Source organism: Mirounga leonina, unplaced genomic scaffold, assembly GCF_011800145.1.
Source record: "Mirounga leonina isolate KUSES-001 unplaced genomic scaffold, KU_Mleo_1.0 Mir_91, whole genome shotgun sequence".
Classification (NCBI taxonomy): domain Eukaryota; kingdom Metazoa; phylum Chordata; class Mammalia; order Carnivora; family Phocidae; genus Mirounga; species Mirounga leonina.
The window spans coordinates 34,098,235-34,119,934 of record NW_023270839.1 but is presented as its reverse complement, the minus strand read 5'-3'; the positions used below and the strand labels follow the sequence as shown (position 1 = coordinate 34,119,934).

Sequence of the window (21,700 nt, the reverse complement as noted above, 5' to 3'; positions counted from 1 at the left end):
TCTAAAGGAGTTACAGAATTGACACAAAACGTCTTTTAGACCTTACATTTCATATTTCTCATATTTTCTGATAAAACCATAGCATGCAGGTCAGTAATCCAAACCTGAGTAAATGCAAGACTTCTTGCCTGTAAAAAATCCATTTAGTGCTTTAAGAGCGCTCTCCAAATTCACAAAATGTTTTTCCATCACTTACAACATTCAATCAATAAAAAACTGTTGCCCAGAATATTTGGTATTGATAAGCTTAGGCATCTAGGTCTGAAAGGGTTATCTTAGGACCACACTCATTTAACTCAGATCATCCCAGACAAGGGAATCCTATCTGTAGCTGTGTCCGAGGTAAGCAGTGAAAAGCATTTCTTTTGTCTCTTGCTCTGGAATCTCACCGTTGTGTGCTAAAATATGAATACCCGTGCCCAGCAGTAAGAAAGTAATTCTCATCTGTTCTGGAGTCCCTGTGCTGCCTGGCCCTGCGCTCTCTCCTCCCCTCTGCCTTCACCCTTGAAAAAAATCCAAGCACAAAAGAACCTAAGAGAACCAGTGTAGGATTGTGTTACTACTTATGTGCTGGCCCGCCTTCCCCCGGGCGAGAGCCTGGCCAGACCACCTGGAAAGCTCATTTGCCTCAGCTAGGTTGGCCAAAGTTGCCTTAGACCAAATACCTGACCTTGAGCTCGGCTCCCAACCTCTCTACGTGACCATTTCTCCATCAATAAAATGAGGCAGTTGGACCTGAATCCCTTATATCAACCTTTCTCACATTATCTGTGGTGAAGGAACGAGGTCGGTTGGGGTTGTATTTTGTTTTGTTTTTTCTCTCTCTTTCTTCTCTTAATTTCTTTCTTTTTCAACCCATCGCAAACCATACTTTTGTAAGATATAATAAAAATCACTCAAAGAATGGAATTTTAAAAGCATTCAAAATAGAAGCCCAAATTTCTTACTGGATTCATAATGTGTCTGTGAAATTGCTATGAACATTTCTAAGTGCTTATTCTTAATTTCTGAACTTAATGAGCTGTGAACCTCCCACTTTGAGTATCACAGCCCTAGAACATGCACCTCTCCTTGGCAACCTTGGCAGCAGGTAGGAGCTCACCAGACTCCTTGTTTCCTTAAGGAGGAAACTGACACACTGAAGGGTCACAGATTTTGCTCAAGGTCAAGAGAACTAATGGAGGCAGAGCCAAACCTGACCAGCTAGTCCCTCTTATAAACTAGGGGTCGTCCCGTCTGTACCAAAGGGTTCTTTTCTTAACTTGGTTGGAAGAGGTTTTATGGTAGGTTCACCAAAATGTGCCTTGGGGAGTCTTGTTCTCCTTCATTCTTGCTCAGATCTGTCAGTGGGAGAAGAGATAAGAGAGAAGAGACCATAACACGATGGAATGGTGATGCCCCTTTTAGCCAGGGCCTGTGGCTCGGAGCCCATCACCATATTCCCTTACTAACCAGGTAACGTGATCTTGACTAGGAACAGTTGTTTGGCTCAGAGAGCTTGCCGTATCTGGATTGATCCAACCAGCGCCACATTTCCCCTGCCTGTGTGGAGTACCCCCTCTACCTCCCACAGCGGGCTCCTGCAGAGGACACCTAAGGCTGACACCCTGGAAATGGATGTCCAACTGCTTAAACAGCTGCCTGCCAGCCCTCTTGAATCATAACCTCACAATTTTTCTCAGATCGAAGAGTGTGCCTGCCAGCTCATGGCCAGCTTACCTTTCCTTGCACGCGGGCTTTGAAACCCTGAACATCTGGTGATTCTAATGTCAGCATGCATGTGTGAGGGTCTGCTATGTTCCAGGCCCTTGCTCGGCAGCTTACAATGTATTAGCGCGATTCCTCACGATGTATTTGCAGTCATACCCTCTGTATTTTCAGATGGGAAACTGAGGCCTAGAGAAGCTAAGTAGCTTGCTCTTGGCTAAGAGATGGAAGGAATTTGGAGAGCCTTTTAGCAGAAGATCAGAAAATCAAAGCGTTGTTTTCTCCCCTTCTCTCTCTAGGATACCATCAGAATGGAGTCCTCAAAAACCAGTTTCTGCCACATCCCCATGCTGCTGGCAGCCAGAGGTTAAATCAGAAAAGTCTGTACACTTCCATGGCCCGCCCACCCTTGCCACGACAACAGTCCACCGGCTCAGACCGAGTGTCCCAGACGCCGGAGAGCTTGGATTTCCTTAAGGTCCCAGACCAGGGTGCTGCCGGGTAAGAGTCCCACCTCCCCTAGATGAAGCTGGTGACCTCCCTCTCCCTCGATCACAGCAAGGTCCAGGGATTTCTTTGGGCAGTCTCTGCTTGATTCTAGAGTTGTTTTCCACCTGCGTGTTGTAATCCGGGATCCAAGGCCAAGGCCTCGGGGCTCTTGGTTGACATTCCTGAAAGTACAGCCAGATTGATGGCACACAACTCCTTCTCTGGAGATGGCTTATCATGAACCTCAGAAGACGGTCCCCTTCAGCCCTGAGATTCAGTTATTCTGTGACCTGCCTTGCTGTCTGGCATGGCTGAGGAATGATGGGGTTTTGATCTCTGTGCCTGCAGGTGCATAAACGCTACAGCTCAGAGCACCCTCGGAAACATGAAGGAAAACATCCCAGCCTTCTATGAGGTGTGGATGTTTTTATGCATACAGATCGTCAGGGCTTCAAAAGGAGAGCCTCTCTGCCTTTCTAGAACTAAAAGTGAAGACTGGTAAAAAGAAACCCAGGGTTTTTAGCTGGAGGAAGGAAAGACTTCTGAAACTCTATATTGATATTCCAAAGAGTCAGCGGTGTGGAAAGGGGGTTGGACATGTCCTGCGGAGTCACCAGGCGTAAAATAAGCCAACCTTAAGATAAGTTGGTGAACTCCGCCAGCAGGTAGATTTTGGCATCGGTAAACAAAAGAGCATTCTAAAAGCCCAAAGATGAACTGCCCTGGGTTGTAAGGAGCGCCTTGTCCTTGGAAGTGTTCAGGCACAGGGTGGATGGAAATAACCAGGCAGAAATACTGTAGAGTGATGTTGTCAAACACCAGATCGGGATGAGGATCTTACCTCAATCCCTGTTCCGCATCTAACGTTGGACCTGCAGCGTACCCTCTCTGAGCTTCGTCTTCCTCACCTGTACGCTGATGAGATACCACCAGGCTGGCAGGGCTGTTGGGAGGATGAGAAAGAACGTACATAAAATATACCCGGCACGGTACTGGACATGTAAGGGGCTACTCGGTCAGCTGTGGCTTGGAGACGACGATGGCGGTGGCGGTGATAAAGCCATTATCTTGTGGCGGTTGAACTGGTGACTTGGAAACAGTCATCCAATCCCACATGATCCCCAGAGGTGGAGTAGTCTTCCCTGCTGAACCCCAGAACGGGCCTGCTCCAGCCCCCTCTTCCCCTCCCTGGTGCCTACCTCCATATTCCATTCTCTCCGTGTCTCTACAGTGATGAAGGTTCGCGTGCGGTCAGGAGACTTGTGTATGAAATAGAGCCTTGCTGGGAGAGCAACAACAGCTCCTCCATCCCCTTCTAGGCCCCATTACAGGATGTTTTTCCTGCCTTGTCAGCTTCCTTCTAAAAGACCGCGAAGCTCTTACAAATGTAACCACGTTCTCCTGGGGTTCCTCTTCCCCTGGCTAGTCTCGCCTCATTTGGGCTCCAGATATGAAAGCAGCTCAGTTTTGTACAGATAGGCTGACAGTGGAGGGCTTGCCGTCCTTCGCTGGGTCTCTCCCCACCTACCCCCACACTTGCAGAACTAGCTGCCCCCCACCAGTTCCAGCGATCTTGGCCTACCTGACTGGCTTGGTCGAAAGTAGTAGTTCTCAGACTTTAATGTGCATAGAATCACCTGGAGAACTTCCTGGCCCACTTCCAGAGTGTCTGATTCAGTGGGTCCAGAGCGGTGCCCAAGAATTCCCATTTCTACCAAGTTCTTAGATGCTGTTGCTGCTGATCCAGGGACCACATTTTGAAAACCACTCATCTGAAGGCATCTGTTGTCTAATTGATAAAGCCAGGAAAAGATTCTGTGTACAAGTGAATGCAAAGGGTGCTGTTGAGGCGATCGGATTTTTACTCCGTAACCCAGACCTATGCTATTCAGATGGATGGACATAGTGAAAATACTCAAACAACCCTTCCTGGGCCCGGGTTGATGTCCCAAAAGTAGGCAGAGGGTGTGAATCAATCAACAGAACGCACCAAATCTCTTAGCTCTGTCTGTTAGCTTCCTACTTGCTTTGGCTTTGGCAAGCAAGACTATCTTTCCAGCCCTGCTTTGCAAGTTACAGACTTGCACACCAGCCAACAGGGAGCATCTGTCAGCCAAAAGCAGGCAATTTAGGAACATTTTGTCTTAACTGAGGCTGCTCCCTTCCAGCCCTGGGCTGCCTGGCTCCCTTTTTAAGGCTCATCACACCCTTTGCCACTTCTGGGTCTGGGCGTACGTGATGGCGTATCAGGCATACAGGATGGTGGTGTGGTGATGGCGGTGAGGCTGACGGGGAGGGCACCTTCGCAGCCACCTACCAGGCAGGAAGATGTTCCTGACCCCCCGTGGTGCGTGCACCTTTGAGGCCCGGGAGCTACAAGAATCCCAGCCTGCCTCCTCTTTGCACACTTAGATCTGCTGTGATGCAAACATTGCTTTGAAAAATCGCACTCCGGTCAAAGGGCTGAGCTGCTTCTTGGTATTTATTTTCTAAAACACATGAAGTGAAAATTAAAATGATTTCTACTGTGATCAGAGACCTTAGACAGGCCTGAGGCACATGCCTGAGGCATTTCGGGAGCCTCGGGGTCAGCTGCATTTAGTAACTGCTCTTCACCAAGGAAGCACGAATTGCATTCATTTCATAGCAGCCTGTTGGAGCAAACAGCGGACTCTGGGATCTCAAACCATTCCATAAACACGGACACTCCTGTGTACGTCACAGTTCCAAACAGTGACCTTGAATGTGCCAATCCGTAAAAACCAGATAACCGTGGTCTTCCTCTGCTTGGGCGTTCACACCCTCAGGCTTATCTTTCTTTTCCCTCTGCCACCCCCAGTGCACTTTCCTGTATGGACATATTTAGCATAAGCAATCATTTCTTTTGGATCATGTAATGTGGATAAAATCAAATGGTGTAATTAGCACCTCCAGTTAATTCAGGAAAGTCTTGGTCAGTTTATTTTAGGTTCAGCCAGGTTTTTTGGAGAGAGCATGAAGCCTTCACTAAATTACCATCCCAGCTGGGGGGTTCTTTACCCTTGCCTTGCCGTGTTGGTGGCACAGGGGCTATTCTTAGTGGCATCCTCGTTGTTACTGGCCAAGGAGACGGAGAGAGCTGTGTCCTGCAGTCTCGGCATACCTTTTGAAATATCTGTTGCAGCTTCACGATCTTTCCCGATCCTCGGGAAAGAGAACGGGTTAAGCAAGAACCATACAGACAGTTCATTCATCAGCCTTTGCTCTGACTTCACAGGAACACTGTCTTTTCGGTTGGCCTCTTTAATCCTGCGGTCCATTTCATGGGAGGGCAACTTCGCGAAATTTCGAGATACTCCAGAGATTAATCCAACTAGAAGTTGGAGAAACAGAAAACTATTGAAAGCGCTCAGGGACAGGGCTTCTGGCCATGCCACAAAGGGGAGGAATCGAGAGAAAAATTCAAATGCTGCCTGTATGTCTCTTGACAAGATTCTCCTAATGGATTCATATTTTCAAAGGGCCTAAAATTTCCAACGAGTGTCCAATAGCAATATTTCTCAACCCATAATGTACGGGAGCTGGAGCTGTATCCTGGCCCAGGCAGACATGAGGCTTAGGAATTCCTGGCATCCATTCCCACGTTTCCAGTAATGTTTATAGGTTCAACCTTTTGGAACAGAGCATATTTTAAAGAGCCAGTGAAATAAAATGCCATTATTTTCCTTCTTGGAATTTCAAGACCTAAATCCCACATCTGCAGAACGAAGAGGTGATATTAGAGAGCCTCATCCCAGCTCACCCTGGGATCGACCAGGTACAGCCGGCTACCCCAGGGGTGTGGGAGCTGCGGAGACGCTCGTGAAAGGTGGCCTGGCCGTGTGCAGAGAGCATGGGAGTCACAGCTGCAGGGACTGGGTGTCGGTCCCATTCATTTGTTCATCCTTCATTGATTCAGTCATCAGGTATTTACTGAGCCCCGTGCCTGTCTGGGCCGCACGCCGGACCCAGACATCGCTCTCCTGATTACCTACTGTACCCCCTGCTGCTTGTCCCGCCGTCTTTCCACACCTTGGGGTCCTCACCTGAGCCACAAGGATAATAATCTCACGTGAAAGCCCACTCCTCGGGGCGTCTTGAAGATGAAGGAAGGGCTTTGTAAATGGCAGGTGTTGTGCGCCTTGAAAGTTTATTTGTATTGGTTTTATTACTGTTACGCGTGTGCTTCGGGCTTATCGGGAAATGGTCCTATTCTGCCGGGATTGGAAGGCGGCTTTACTCTCAAGAATTCGTGGGGTGGAAGCTTCAGGCGTTGCAGGCTTTAGCGAGGGGACGGGCGGCCTAGGGACAAGGGGACCGGCCCGGGACACAGCTTCCCCCTCACACACGCGGGGAAGAGCCTGCTGCTCTCGTGGGCGCAGAGCAACAGCAAAACGGGGAGCCACCAGGTAACGTTAGAACAGACGCTAGCTGCACTTGCACGATGTGAATAAAGTGCCAAACTTCTTCTCCGGCTCTACCGTTCCCCCCTCCCCGTCTTCTTCGAGTGAAACATCCTTTGCTCCTTTCCCCGTAACAGCTCACACCCCACAGACAGTGACAGATGTAACCAGCGGCGAGCCAAGGCACGAACGCTCGCTGGGGAGAGCCTGGTCATCACTGGCGTCCGCGGGGGGCTCGCCTTCTCGGGGGCTCTGGGCACCCGTGAGATTGGGCGGCTGTCCGTGAGGGTTCGGCTGTCGGTGGGCCCCCCTCGGTCCGGCCCCGTCAGGAACACGGGGCAGCCCGGGTGGGAGGCGCCCGAGGAGGGGGCACCCGGGTGCGGTGGGTTAGAGTGTGACTGCGGCGAGGCCCGGAGCCCTGCTCAGAAAAACGACGCGCTGTGAAAGCAAGTTGCTGTAGCTCGGCTTCGCCGTGTGCTTGTTTGCTTCGTGGGGAAGAGATCCGCTCGGGGTAATGATGGGGGTCACGTCGTCGTAGGGAAGCCCGATTGCATGGCGCCGGAGGAAACAATGGGCTCAGTGACGCGGAGTTTTAGAACCATCTGTTAATATATGTAACGCGCAAAGTAACTTACTGTGCGTCCGGAAGTCTTGCTCCAACCCCCACGATCCCCGCGAAATTATGCTTTTAGGACCGTTCTCAGTCGGGTAAAGCCGGTGGGGAGCGCACGTGTCGTAAAACACCAGAGCCACCAGAATGATCTAGCTCCTGCGCGTGCCTTACGAAACCAGTGTAGGCAGAACGCTTGGAGACGAGCGAACAGCGGCCACCGCGGCCGTGTGGGGACGACGGGGTGCTGGGGAGCGGCCGGCCGTCTGGACGTGAGGGGGCCTGAGTTGCGCTCGGTTGGCCAGTTTCCACTCGCCACGGCCAAGGGCAGGCTGCCGGCGTGACCCCGCCGGTCTCGGAGCCGGGAAGGGACGCGCAGCCGCGCCGCACTGGAGCGCTTCCGCCGTCCCGAAGCAGGCAGACGTGTGTGAGGCCAAGCGCGTGGACAGAAGTAAAATGTGGTGGGATAATGCGAAAGGGTTGAGTTTTGAGTATTTATTTTTTTTTTTTTAAGATTTTATTTATTTTTATTTGAGAGAGAGAGAATGAGAGAGAGGGAGCACATGAGTGGGGGAGGGTCAGAGGGAGAAGCAGACCCCCCATTGAGCAGGGAGCCCGATGCGGGACTCGATCCCGGGACTCCAGGATCGTGACCTGAGCCGAAGGCAGTCGCTCAACCGACTGAGCCACCCAGGCGCCCCGACTTTTGAGTATTTATTGCCTTTGCCTTCATCTCTTCGAACCTGTGTGTTCCATTTCATCTGTAACAGTGGCTGTGTTTAACAGCGGACTCGCCGAGGCCCCGAGGTGCGACAGCCCCCTCCCTCTCCTGGGCCGCACTGAGCCGGCTGCGGCTCCCGTGGGAGCAAGCCCGAAGCCCAGCCCTTCTGGGCTGCGTTGGCCGGTCGCCCCTTGGCTGCACGTGCAGGGCTCCAGGCCCCTGAAGGGCCCCATTAATCAGTCTCCTCGGGCAGCTAGCAGTCTTTCTCCTTGCTCATTATTGGTTACACAGGATCGCCACCTAGTGCTGCCAAGGAGATTGTGTGGGCTTGCGGCGGAGGCCAAGACGGAGCTGGGAAATAAAATGGCTGTGGCCATCACAGGGTTTCCTGTGACGGTTTCGGGGTCCACGCTGTGGTAAAACGGAGAGGCGGCAGGCGCGTCGTCGGCGCAGACTTGCTGGGCTCCGGGGTGCCGCTGACAGTACAGAGTTTGCTGAGAGCGCGCTATAAAGCATCCTGAGAGTGAGAGTTAGCAGTGCCGGGCGGGGGGCCCAGACCCCGGGAGCAGAAAGGTGTGCGCGGCTGGAGCGCGTCTGCCGTTGTGCCCCCCGGGGCGGGAGGTCCCAGGAGCCCGGGAGCGCTGGGAGGTGCCCAGAGCAGCCTCGTCTGAGGCGAGGGGATCTGCTTTCATACAGCTGCAGGGAGGGGTTCCCAGGCGACACAGGCCTTCTGCTGAGTCGCACAGGAAGGGGCAAAACAAGCTGAGATGTGAGAGTGGGGCCGCAGGGACTTGGCGCGGACCGATTGCCCCACTGGAGTACTTGTGCTCCTTCCTGGTCACAGGGAAGAGCCAGATCACGGTGACCTCGGGGTTGGTTGTCCACGCAGACACTTCCCTAACGCAAAATGCAGAGCTGCCCCCCACCTCCACGTCCATCCCCCTCAAACACAGCCCCCCAGTCCACAAGCACCCAGCGCCGCATCTCAAAGCTGCCTGGACGCCCCCTGCTCCCAAATGTGGGATACTGTGAACCCTGGTTAGCCAAGTGATAAACGAGCACATGGCTTTACGTTGGTAAAGCATGGTGGCCGCGGTCCAGGGCCTGGGACAACCAAGCCCACTGTTGCCAAGGGCCTGCAAGGGAACCCCAATCCCCCAGTATTCCCTGAGGTTTTATTTTGATAGGTTTTACTTTGCCTTATCCTAAGGAAGTATTCTCTGAATGCCTTGGGACCAAATACCATGCAATGGCTGTGTTGGCCCAGGGGTTTAGATAGTCCTCCCCTCCCCCAGCTCCTCTGCCAGACTGCCTGGTTCTGGGACATCCAGCACCTGCGGGCCGACAGACTGGCGGAGGTCACTCTGGGTATCAGCAGGGAGCTGCCCAGCCAAGAGGGGTCTATGTCATTTACCTGTTTTGTTTTGTTTTTTAAGCAGTTTTGAGATATAATTTATATACTATTAAATCAACCCATTTAAAGTACCATTCAGCGGTATTTGGTGCCGAGTTATACAACCATCATTGTAATCTAGTTAAAAAAAAATTTTTTTTAAGTACACTCTGCAAACATGGGGCTCACACTCATGACCCTTAGATCAAGAGTCGAATGCTCCACTGACTGAGCCAGCCAGGCGCCCCATCATAATCTGATTTTAGAATTTTCATCATCCCAGAAAGAAACCTCCTTTCCCCCACCCTCAGCCCCAGCCCTAGGGAACCACTAACCTACTTGTTTCATTATAGATTAGCTTTTTCTGGATATTTTATATGAATGGAATTATTCTTTTGTTAAATTTACTCCTCCATGGTATATTTTTCTGTATGTATTGCAGATGGAATTGTTTTCTCAATCTTGTATTCTCTAATCTTGCTGAACTTGTTTATTGGTTCCGATAGTTTTTTTAGTGCATTCCTTAGGTTTTTTTCTACATGCAAGATCATCTCATCTGCAAATAGAGGTATTTTTACTTCTTTTCCGGTCTGAATGCCTTTTATTTTTCTTGACTAATTGCTCTGGCTAGAGCTTCTAGTGCAGTATGGAACAGAAGTGGTAAGAGCGGACATCTGTTTTGTTCCTGATCTTGGGGAGAAAGCAGTGTCCCCTAAAGATGATATAAGCTAGGAGTACGTGAACAGGGTGCCCTGACCCCAACCAGGGCTCATAAAAGAAAGGTGGAAAGGTACCAGTGTGGCCTGCAGCAGGATTGGAGGCTGGAAGCCAGCGGGGGCCACTCCCGGCAGGGACTTTGTAGGCTCCATGCAAGTCTTGGTCCATTTCCCAGGAGCAGGAGAAGCTGTCGGGATTTTTAGTGGAGGGTGAAGTGAACTAACAGACACTGAGTTGGGGGATATTCAGGGAGCCCGGAAAGGAAGCAACTGGTAGCAAAGACATGAAGAAGGAGGAACTGCCAGGGTTTGGTCAAAGCTGGAGGTGATGGGCAGAGCAGGATTGCTGCAGGAAGGACAGTCCTACATTTCAGAGCATCATCTACCTTCTTCTCCACACTAAGAGGCCCCCTGGCCCCTTTTTCCCCAGGGACTATACCTAAGTCCCAATACTCTTGGGTCCAGACGCCTCATCAACTGCCCTAATGTTCGTAGGTTTCCCCCCTGGACATAAGAGAGGCCAGATCTCCATCCACGAGTATCTGGGTGCGGGGAGAGAGAGAGAGAGAGAGAGCGTGTGTGTGTGCGTGCGCATGCGCGCACACCCTTCCAACCCTGCACCCTGGAACCAGCAGGCTGGAGTCTTTCCTCCCTCCCAGGGTATTCTAATGCACACCCCTCCTATGCACCCCCCCTTCCTTGTTGCTGGGAAATCAGATGACTTCTGGTATCCAGGCTAATGGCTCTTATTAACCAGATGCTGACACATCCCTAATGTATAGGTTGCTTAATTAAAAGCCGGCTTGCGGGGCGCCTGGGTGGCTCAGTCGTTAAGCGCCTGTCTTCGGCTCAGGTCATGATTCCAGGGTCCTGGGATCGAGCCCTGCATCAGGCTCCCTGCTCAGCAGGAAGCCTGCTTCTCCCTCTCCCACTCCCCCTGCTTATGTTCCCTCTCTAGCTGTCTCTCTCTCTGTCAAATAAATAAATAAAATCTTTAAAAAAAAAAAAAAAAAAAAGCCTGCTTGCCTGGCCAGCTTTCAGAGAGGCAAGCACTTCTCTAGCAGGGAATGGGGATTTCTAATTGACTAGGGAGGAAATGATGTCATGCTAGTGATCTACAAGATGCTGTCCTCTATGATGAAAGTGCTTGGTGATGGGTGGGTAGGTGGGGACCTAAGAAGAGTAGAGCCTGAGTAACCTTGGGGTTTGCTCCCCACCCACGCAGGGAGCCCCGGGCAGCCCCCTGAAACCCCACCCCTGACAGAAAGAGTCCTACCTCCCCCCAAGCTGGCAGCCAGTGCCCCCCCCACCATACCCAGATATTATCTAACTTGCTCATCAGCACCCAGTGCACATCTGTTATCATGGGACTTCAGGAGGCACGGCTCAAAGCTGGGTGTGCTTTCCCCCCACACACAACTCAGGCCAGGGGGGTGGGGAGGGACCCTCCCGTCTTCTTCCTGCCACAGGTGTGAACACAGCCGGCCCCACTGAGTTGAGTACAGCCCAATTTCTCCAAAAAGAAATCTTGAACTTAGGTTTGTTTTGTGAGCAAATGAATGTAGGCTTTTCCTGGTTTCTCCTCAAGCAAAGTGGGAAAGAAAACGTTTACTACTTTTTTTTCTAAATGCCTGTATGAACATACTTAACAAAGAGTTGTTTCAGATAGAAGTTTAAAATCGCTCAAGCTACAGTGCCTCTGAGACATGTACGAAGGGAGGCTGGAGGCAGTGTGGTGTGTAGAAAGAATACGTGTAAAGCTCGAAGACCCGGCTGAGGGCGCTGGAGCTGCAGATGGTTTTGATGACCGCGATGAGGCGGGGGAGGCGCTGCCGGCATCCACCGGGTAGAGGCCGGGATGCTGCTCGCAGCCTGTGGTCCACTGAGCCCGGGGCGGCCCCCTCGGAGCATCCCCAGCAGTGCTGGCCCCAGACGGCAGTGGCGCTGAGGCTGAGAAACTGCCCGCGCAAGAGTATTCAAAGCAGCAGTTTTATTTTTGCTATTTTTTCGCAATACTGGAAATGAAATCATCCCAAATGACCATCAACAGGGGACTGGAGAAGTAAGTTGTGACATATTCGTGCCGTGGAAGAGGCTGAGAGAGAAATCTTTCTCTCTCAAACTTCTCTTAGCCATTGGACACGCGTTCTCTTGGCCAGTACATTCATGCATCACTAGGGTGTATCTCAAAAATAGAGCAAATGATAGAACATGATTCCTTTGGGGACGCCTGGGTGGCACAGTCGGTTAAGCGTCGGACTCGTGATTTCGTTTCAGGTCATGATCTCAGGGTCGTGAGATTGAGCCCTGCGTCGGGTTCTGCGCTGGGCGTGGAGCCTGCTTAAGATTATGTCTCTCTTTCCCTCTGTTTCCCACCCCTACCCCGCCCTAAAAAAAAAAGAACATTCCTTTTATACAGTAAAAAAATAGGCAAACTATGTGTACTGTTTGGGGATACTTTGTGTGGTAAGACCACAAAGAAAAGCAGAATTATTAATACAAAATGCAGGATGGTGGTCGATTCTGGGAAGGATGGCTGTTGAGGAGAGGCACCTGCAGGCTTCTGGGGCACTGGCAAAAGTTCTGTCTCCAGAGTTGGGGGCGGGGGTATTTTTATTCTCAGAGTAAGTTTGGGAATTGACGTATCTTCTAGGGATGGAACTGGATTTGAACTTGAGCGGGCCAGTGCTGGCCCCGTTCTCCAGACCACCACACGGTGCTGCCTCCTGTTAGGTCCTGTCTCTCACCTGCCTCCACTCTCTCCACAGTGTCCGGAGGCAAACGAGCAGTCGGCCTCCCCCAGCCGGGGGCAGACCTAAGCCCCAGCCCAAGCCTAAGCCTCAGGTGCCACAGTGCAAGGCTCTCTATGCCTATGATGCTCAGGACACAGATGAACTCAGCTTCAATGCCAATGACATTATCGACATTATCAAAGAAGGTAAGTGCATGGCTGGCTGGGACAGCCTCCTAAAGAACATTCAGTCACAGTGCTATAAAAACTAGTTTAAACATGAAGGGAATTTATAGGCTGCTCTAACTGAAACTTGTAGCAGGAATCTAGACTTCAGGCTCAGTTTGATCAAGGCTCCAATTTTTTTTAATACTTCTTCAGCTCTGCCTTCTTTGTATTTGCTCCCTTCTTGGCTGTTTTCCCTCATGGCAGCAAAGTGGCTGCCTCAGTTCCAGCAAACAGATCGAACTAGGTCTGAAATCTTTCTCTCTCAAACTTCTCTTAGCCATTGGACAAAAGTCCTAGGTTTCACTCTGATTAGACCAAATTGGTCGTGTGTCCATCCCTGAATCTCTGTAGCAAGACTAGGACTGTACCTATAGTAGGTTAGGCATGGCAGGGACTTCTGTAGGAAACGGGAGTTAGGACTATCCCACCCAAACTTGATGGCCTCCTCATACGGAAGGTAGATGGAAGTCAGCGAGGCAACCTGTAACATCTCTTATAAAAGTAGTCTGTGGGCTTGGCTGAATGCTTTATTAATTTGGTAGAGAAGATAAGTTAGAATATAATATACATATGACCAAACATTAGTGCTTATGGAAGTATTTTTTAAAAGATAACTCCGGGGGCGCCTGGGTGGCACAGTCGGTTGAGCATCTGACTCTTTTTATATATATATATATTTTTTTTTTCTTTTTTTAAAGATTTTTATTTATTTTTTGACAGAGAGAGAGAGACAGCGAGAGAGGGAACACAAGCAGGGGGAGTGGGAGACAGAGAAGCAGGCTTCCCACCGAGCAAGGAGCCCGATGTGGGGCTCGATCCCAGGACCCTGGGATCATGACCTGAGCCGAAGGCAGACGCTAAACGGCTGAGCCACCCAGGTGCCCCAAGCATCTGACTCTTGATTTCAGCCCAGGTTATGATCTCAGGGTCATGGGATGGAGCCCTACGTTGGCTCTGCGCTCAGTGGGGAATTTGCTTGGGATTCCCTCTCCCTCCCCCTCCCCATTCTCTCTCTCTCTCAAGTAAATAAATAAATCTTAAAAAAAAAAAAAAAAAAGGTAACACCTGACTTAGGATGTTAAAAAAGCACCTTGAAGGAAATGGCATTTTTGATGGGGAATGGGGGGAGAGACAGAGAAGCCAGGGAGGCTAGAAAGAGCAGATCATTTTAGGAAAATGAGCTCAACCCTGTGGCAGGATTCCCCAGGGGATGTCATAGGAGACGAGATGAAGCTAAGAGTGGCCTGATGGTGGAGGGCCCTGAATGTCGGGCTCAAGAGGATTTGCGGACAATATGGAGCCATCCATTAGGGGCAGAGCAAGGACAGCCTGAGTGAAGTGGGCCTTGGTAACCGGGAAGAGGTGGCCAAGGACAGACAGTTCCAAGAATGGTGTTTTTAACCGATTCCTTCATCACAGGGGTCACTCTGAGGAGACTTGTAGGTCCCTGGGCTGATCTCCTTCTAAATGGCCTCTGGGCATTATTTTGACCTCCTTGAGCCATCTAGTTTGCCATAGATGTTAATATTTCAGCCATTTAGTATCCTTCCTAGAAAGTGTCGGAGTAGAAATAAAAGTTGAAATAAACGCTTAGTAAACACAAACAGAATTTTTATCACTAGCTTTGTTCAGCAAAAATATTGGAAATGACCAATTACCAAGTAACAAAAATTGGCTAAATAAGCTTTGCTCTGTCCATTCAGTGAACTTCGATGACATAGATTTTTATTAGAGATAATGATGCAGTAATATGGCATACTTACTGAAATGGAAAAATGTTCATGGGAAGAAAAGGTTGTAGACTGGACTATAGTCTTATTTTTGTAAAAATATAAAACATATGGCTCTCTGCACGTATGTATATATTCATATGTGGTCTCATTAAGTGTTGAATTTTAAGTAAGTATTGCTTTCTTTTCATTTCTCAATATTTCAGATTTTTCTAGAAAGAACACATATTTTGGGTTGAATCAAAAGTTACATATTTGTGTAAAATGTGGAGTCCTAGAAGTTCTCAGAAAATGCTATAAATTATCACTGTAATTGGTGCAGTGCATTGTGAGTACAGGAATAGACATCTAGATAAATGAGACAATCCAGAAAGAGACCCATGTGTGTACAGGTGTTTAATATAGGATAAATGTGGCCTTTGAAATCAGGGGAAAAGAGAGACAATGACTTTACATTTTGAAAAGAAAAGAAAGTTAGGGCTCTACCTCATACCCAGAACAAATATCAGATGAATTAGAGATCTAAAATACGTAAATGAATTATCATGATCTGAGCCACCCAGGCACCCCGCTTTTGTACTTTTAAAAGCACACAGAGGAGTATTACCTATTATAACAATGAATTATGTTGTCTTACAGAATAAAAGGTCTATGTTCTTTGAGCCAGGAATCTCTCCTATAGAGCTACTTGCATGCAGACGTAAAGATACTGGTATGGACATTTATTCCATCAGTAGTGGAAAAAGTGGGAACAAACGTCCATCACCAAGTAAATGGTTCTATAAATCTTGGTATACAGTACAGCTGTTTAAAAATGAGATGCAGACGTGGAAAGACAGTATCTATTAAGTATTAAAAAGCAAGATGCAGAATAGTAAGATAGAGTGGCCCGTTTCTGTTTAAAATGAGTGTGTGTGTGGTTATAATCACAGAAGAGGGTCTGGAAGAATGTAGACTACAAGCTTTTTCCTGGTGGAGGGCCTGGGATTAAGGTGGGAGGTGTGGCAGATCAGGTTCTTCCAGAAACATTCCGCGCCGGAGGAAGGAGTGGGAAAGGTGTAGGGGGCGAGTAGCCCTGTGTGAGGAAAAGTGGGGAGGCAGGACTGGGGGCCATCTCACCACCCCCAGCCAGCCTCCCGCGGCCCAGCCGCTGCTCTAGAGTAAAAACTGCTGGGTGAGCTGGTGTGCCTGGGCCCCACGGGGAGCAATCAGCCTCATCTCAGAGGCCAAGCAAAGCCTCATGTGGGAGCAGCAGGGACCCTGAGTGGTCTGTCTGTGTCTGCTGTGGGGGAGGGGTTACTTTTTACAACAACACGTTCATTTAAAAGAAAATAAAGGGGCACGTGGGTGGGTGGCTCAGTCAGTTAAGCCGTTAAGCATCTGCCTTCGGCTCAGCTCAGGGTCCCAACGTCCTGGGATCAAGCCCTACGTCGGGCTCCCCACTCAGTGGAGAGTCTGCTTCTCCCTCTCCCTCCACCGCTCACTCTCTCCTGCTCAAATGAATAAAATCTTTTAAAAAATTAACAAAAGAAAATAAAGAAGGACAAAGAACGCAGACGGAGGGAGCCAAACCACCTTTGCCCACGTGATGCACCCGTAGGGCAGGGTGTGTTTGGCCCAGGCAGGGCCGCCTTGCTCACCCTCACTCTCGCCATCTCTGTCTCCCGCAGATCCCTCTGGCTGGTGGACAGGTCGACTACGAGGCAAGCAGGGCTTGTTCCCCAACAACTATGTGACCAAGATCTGAGGCGCAAGAGACTCTGACTCACGGGTGAAGGAGCTCCAGACAGGGAAGGGGATGTTTGGGGTTCTCCTTCTGATCCATAGCAAGCAACTGCTTCTTCCTTTAAGGCCTGGAGTTTTTCTGGCACCTTCCCCATGGAGGACATTGAAATGCTGGGTTGGGGACAGGGTGTGTCACTCCATAAATGATCCTAAAAGGTAGCCCTATTCATAGGAGCCCAGGAGGGCAAAACAACCACCCACTAAGATTTATTTATTGTATTTAAACCTGGTGAGAGGACAGGCGAGGTCCACTCAGACCTTGTTGGCTCTATCAAAACAGCACCCCACTCGCTCACCAGGCCCAGGGATTGGCTGTAAGCGGCCGCTGACAAGTGCCTTTAGTCAAAGAGCACATTTCTTTCAACCCTCTTTACCTTACCAGACACACACATTCCTCTCTGCCACTTTCCCTCAGGGAGGACCTGCCCTCTACAGGCTGGGCTTGGCATGATCGGGCACTTCCCGTGCAGATGCCAAGGGCCAGCGTGGCCTGTGGAGCCCACAGGTGCAGAGGGGTGCTGGTTTACGCTTCGCCAGGACCATCAGGCTGCTGGGCAGGGGCTGGGGGCCTTGCTTTCTCTGGGTCTTCAGTTGGAATGTGGCTGGCCCATGTTGGTTTTGTGTTTAATGCTGTACCTATTACAAGAAGGATCTCTTTTTTCAAGCTGTACATTTATAAAAACAGATCATATACTGTATATATAAAAATCTTAAGATGGTAGAAACATGTATGAATGTACTAAGTAGTATTCCACTGTACTTATTCGTAAGGTAGGTTTTATTACAAATCTCCCACCAGGTACTTACAAATGTGCACTACTCCTTTTCAACTATAGAATCAGTGTTACTGCTTTCTAGCCCAGCCCCTGCAAATCCTCCTCAACCCTTGCCCTGTAGGTAATTTTCCTCTGTCCCCTGTCCCTCCCCCTACCTCCTAAATAAATAAAGGAATCAGTGAACCACCTGTTCTTTTGTGACATTTGTTATGGGTGGAAGTGTGTCTCCCTATCTCCTCAAAAAAAAAAAAGATACATTAAAGCCCTAAACCCCAGTACGCCACGGTATGACCTTATTTGGAAATAGAGGGTCTTTACAGAGATAATCAAGTTAAAATGAAGTCATTAGTTTGGGCCCCAGACCAATATAACTGGTGTCCAGGTAAAAAGGGGACATTTGGACACGGATGGACACAGGGAAGAGGACGTGAAGGGACAGCCGACTACAGCCAAGGAGAGGGGCCTGGTACAGATGTGCTTCCTTTAAAGCCCTCAGAAAGAACCAACCTTACCCACACGCAGCAGATCTTGAACTTCTAGGTTCCACGGTTGGAAGACAGTCCATTTCTGTCAGTAAACCACCCAGTCGGTGGCACTTTGTGAAGGCGAGACTAGCAGGCCAGAGCGGTGGTTATTGCAGTAATAGTGAAAAGTCGGAAACGATGGAATGTCTATCGATGAGGCAGTGGTTCTCGGGGGAGACGGTCTCTTCTCTGCCTCTCCTTCTCCTGGTTGCCTCGGCCTTTCTGAAGCTATTGGGAAAGTAGGGTTTGACCAGCACACACCTTTTTGTCATTCCAAGATTCCTGAGTCCAGGGGAAAAATTATCAGGGGTTACATATAAGGAAAAAAAAATGTATCTGAACTTAGAACAAAGTAAACCACTTAATTCTGTGTGTTCAAGAACAGAACAATAACAAATAATGTTTAAAGTATAGTTTGGTTCCAGGATGCCTGGGTGGCTCAGCTGGTTGAGCAGCCAACTCTTGATTTCAGTTCAGGTCATGATCTCAGGGTCTTAAAAAAAAAAAAAAAAAAAAAGAATTTGGGGCCAAGTGACAGGACAGCCTGAATTAAATATAAGTTATTTTGAAAAGGCCTATCTTGAGGATAAATGTTATCTAAAGCTTTGGAGGAACTAAGGTGACCTTGGGCAGTGGAAGGAATCACTTGCGAAATTCCTTAAATAAAAATGTATTCAAAAAAAGGATGAGGTTGTGCCACTTGAGACAACATGGACAGGCTGAAAAGACAAACACCATATGATTCCATTCATAAGTAGAATCTAGGAAAAAAAGAACAAACAAAAAACAGAATCAGACCTATAAATACAGAGAAATGGGAGGGGCGGGGGGGGTAGGGAGATCGCGAAATGGGCAAGGGGGATTGGGAGATCCAGGCTTCCAGCCATAGAATGAACAAGTCATGGGAATAAAAGGCACAGCATAAGGAATGCGGTCAATGACACCGTAATAGTGAGGCCGTGAGAGAGATGGCAGCTACACTTGGGAACGCAGCATAATGTATAAACTTGTCAAATCACTGAGTTGTATACCTGAACCTACTATAGCATTGTGTCAGCTATACTCAAAAATTATTGGCTTTACATAATTTTCCTAATGTTATGCATTAAAAAAAATGGGGGGGAATCAATCTTGGCTGCTTTTAATTTAATGATAGGCCTTTAAAACTGGTGTGTAACTGGGACCCCTCAGGCTCTAGGTGACAACATAGGAACAGAGTCTAACATCCACACAAGCAGCTAGAACAGCCCCGGCTCGCGGGGGTCACAGAGCAAGCCCCAGCCCTGCACCCATGTGCCTTACCTAGTGCCAGGCTCGAGGAGGTCCTCAATGTTGCTTAAACAGGTGAGTAAATTCACTGAAGTCACGATCCTAGGTTTCTCTTGGCTCCGCATCTAGCCAGGCCTGCCATTTTGTTCCCTGTTAGTTAGGTCAAGAGTCACTTCACCTGGGAGACTGTATGTAAAGAAGATCAAGGGGCCACCCCTGCCTTCTAGAACACGCCATCCTGTTTGGGATGATGGTGTGCTTGTGCACATACACCACACATGTGGAAAACGCAGTGTAAGGATGTGAGAGAGCCCTTCAACCAGAGGTTTAAAGTAACCAAGCACCTTGAGCAGGCTTGAACGTTCCCTCAGGCAGAGATGTTCAACGAGTAGCAGACCAGCAGTTCTCAAACCTTTTGGCCTCAGAACCCCTTTACACTCCAATATTATTGAAGACCTCAGGGTTCTGCTTTTGTCCGTACAGCTATTGGTATTTACTATATTAGAAATTCAAACAGAAAAATTTAAAAACACCAAAACCACATACACATTCTACTAACCACCAGAGTGAGGACATCATCACATGTCATGTAGCTTCTGGAAGATTCCACCACATTAATGACAGACAAGAATGAAAAAAAGCAACTAACATCCTAGTCTTATCATGAAAATAGTTTTGACCTCATGGCCTTCTTCAAGGAGTCTCAAGGACCCCCAGGCCACATTTTGAGAACCACCAGAGGGGCTAAGTGCTAATGAACAGGGGGTGCAGCTGGCTCTCTGAAAACATCATGTGAAAGGGCCATCTCTTCCCCAATGTTTCAGGACGCCAGACTAATGCCCACGGAGAGGACAAAGGGTGAGGCCTTTCTTATAACCTGTTCTGCCAACAGTCGTGCAAACCATGCACATGTATTGTCCCAGCCCATCTGATCAAACGTGACTCACCACCATTACCAAGTCCAGCCCTATGAAGGTGGAAAGGGGATGAGAAGCAGTTTCTTTTTTAAAGAACATTCCTTGCAACGTGCACACACCATGTCCACTCACAGTCTAGTGGCTGGAACTTAGTCACATGGCCTCAACTGCCAGGGAAGCTGGGAGTCTCTTGCTGGGGACAGCAAGTCTCAGTGCAGAGAGCAGCTCATCCAGGGCACCAGGGAGAGCTTCCTCCTTCCAGGCAGAGCAGTCCACGAGAACAAGTGCGAGACAACACGGCTGTGTGCCCCCATAACTGACGACCTCCACTGGCGTGCCACGGAGCAGGGCTTGTACAGAATCCCAATCTTTTCCCATCCGGACTCCCTGCAAACTCCGCAGCCCTCCCCTGCGTGCCGCTGGGCAGACGAGGCCGGCCCTGGCTCTACTGACTGCTTTTACAGTGCTTTCAGCAGCAGGTGGGGGCAGAGTCCGGTTTCAGGAGCACTGTGTGCACGGGATGCATCTTCCGGGGAGAACCTACTGCTGTCCCCGGTTCCCTTGACTTTTATGGTCAAAGAGTGGGAGCCATTCTGCTATGTCGCTTGCTCCCTTTGCTGCCTCCCTTTGGGTTTCTCCCAAGGCCTCGCTGGCCTTCACAGCTGCTCCTGAATTAGCTTATTTTACTCTTACCAGCTACCGGACGCCTTTCCCTCCTACAGCACTGTAGCTGCCCCTCTGACAGGCATGGCCTCGTCTAAAACCACTCGCAAGAAGGCTCAGTACAGTTCACTCCCTTGCCCCAGGTCATGTAGCTCGTAAGGAGAGGAACCATCATTTGACCCCTGATCTGACCCCCAAGGCCGGTGCTTTTCATCTCTGTCTTCATTCCAGCTAATATCAAGGAGTTTGATAGTCTAATTGTCAGCCTTCCAACTTCCAATTATACTTTTCTCAAAGAACAAGAACCAAAAAAATAATAATAATCAAGAACCAAAATAAAAAGAAGAAGAAAAACTCACAAATAAGACTCCACAGCTTTAAATTTGCAAACTCCTTTGACGGGAAGGGCGGTGTCTACATATCTTTGAATGCCCAGAGTCCATCTCTTTCCAAGACCATCAACTTCCTTAAAATAACAGCCACGAACATTGGAGCACGTCCAGATGCGGCGCTAAGGGCTTGCCATACCTTTGTCAGTACTCCAACACTATGAGGGAGATGCTCGGAGCCCCATTCTACACACACAGACATGGGCACAGAGATCCCACAGCTGCGAACGAGACTCCAACCCGTGCAATCCAGCTTCAGGATCTGTGCTCTTCAAATACTGTGCTTACATCATCTCATTTTCTAATTTCAGTGTTTTTACGATATTATGATTTCTACTTTTATAGCTTATTTCACATTTATAACAATAATTTAGTTTTGGGTGCCTGCTGAGGCACATAAGGAAGTATCTGAAAGGTCTTTTTTTTTATGACATTCTGGAAGTATGAATTTCCTGAATCAGGCTATTTAATATTTAACTAAGCAAAATATATAATAAGGAAGCTATAAAACGTCTTCAGAATATTCCTACAAAACCCGTCGCTTCTTGATGAGAAGCTGGAGCTCAAGCATCCCTGGGCAATTAACTTGGCTTTTCAGAGCCAGGAAAGCTCCCTGCATGGTCTCACTTCA

At 49.0% G+C, this 21,700-nt stretch overlaps 1 protein-coding gene across 2 annotated transcripts in view; it reads left to right on the top strand.

Moving 5' to 3' along the window:
* The window catches only part of MYO1E (myosin IE), a 193,375-nt gene extending 175,876 nt beyond the window's left edge, over nucleotides 1-17,499 (top strand). For both annotated transcript variants that reach the window (XM_034994724.1, XM_034994725.1), the window contains 3 exons: nucleotides 2,007-2,208; nucleotides 12,826-12,995; nucleotides 16,417-17,499. In XM_034994724.1, coding sequence (XP_034850615.1) covers nucleotides 2,007-2,208; nucleotides 12,826-12,995; nucleotides 16,417-16,493 — 449 coding nt within the window. In that variant the 3' untranslated portion in view covers nucleotides 16,494-17,499. The remainder of the gene's footprint in view (nucleotides 1-2,006; nucleotides 2,209-12,825; nucleotides 12,996-16,416) is intronic.
* Nucleotides 17,500-21,700: the final 4,201 nt, after the last annotated feature.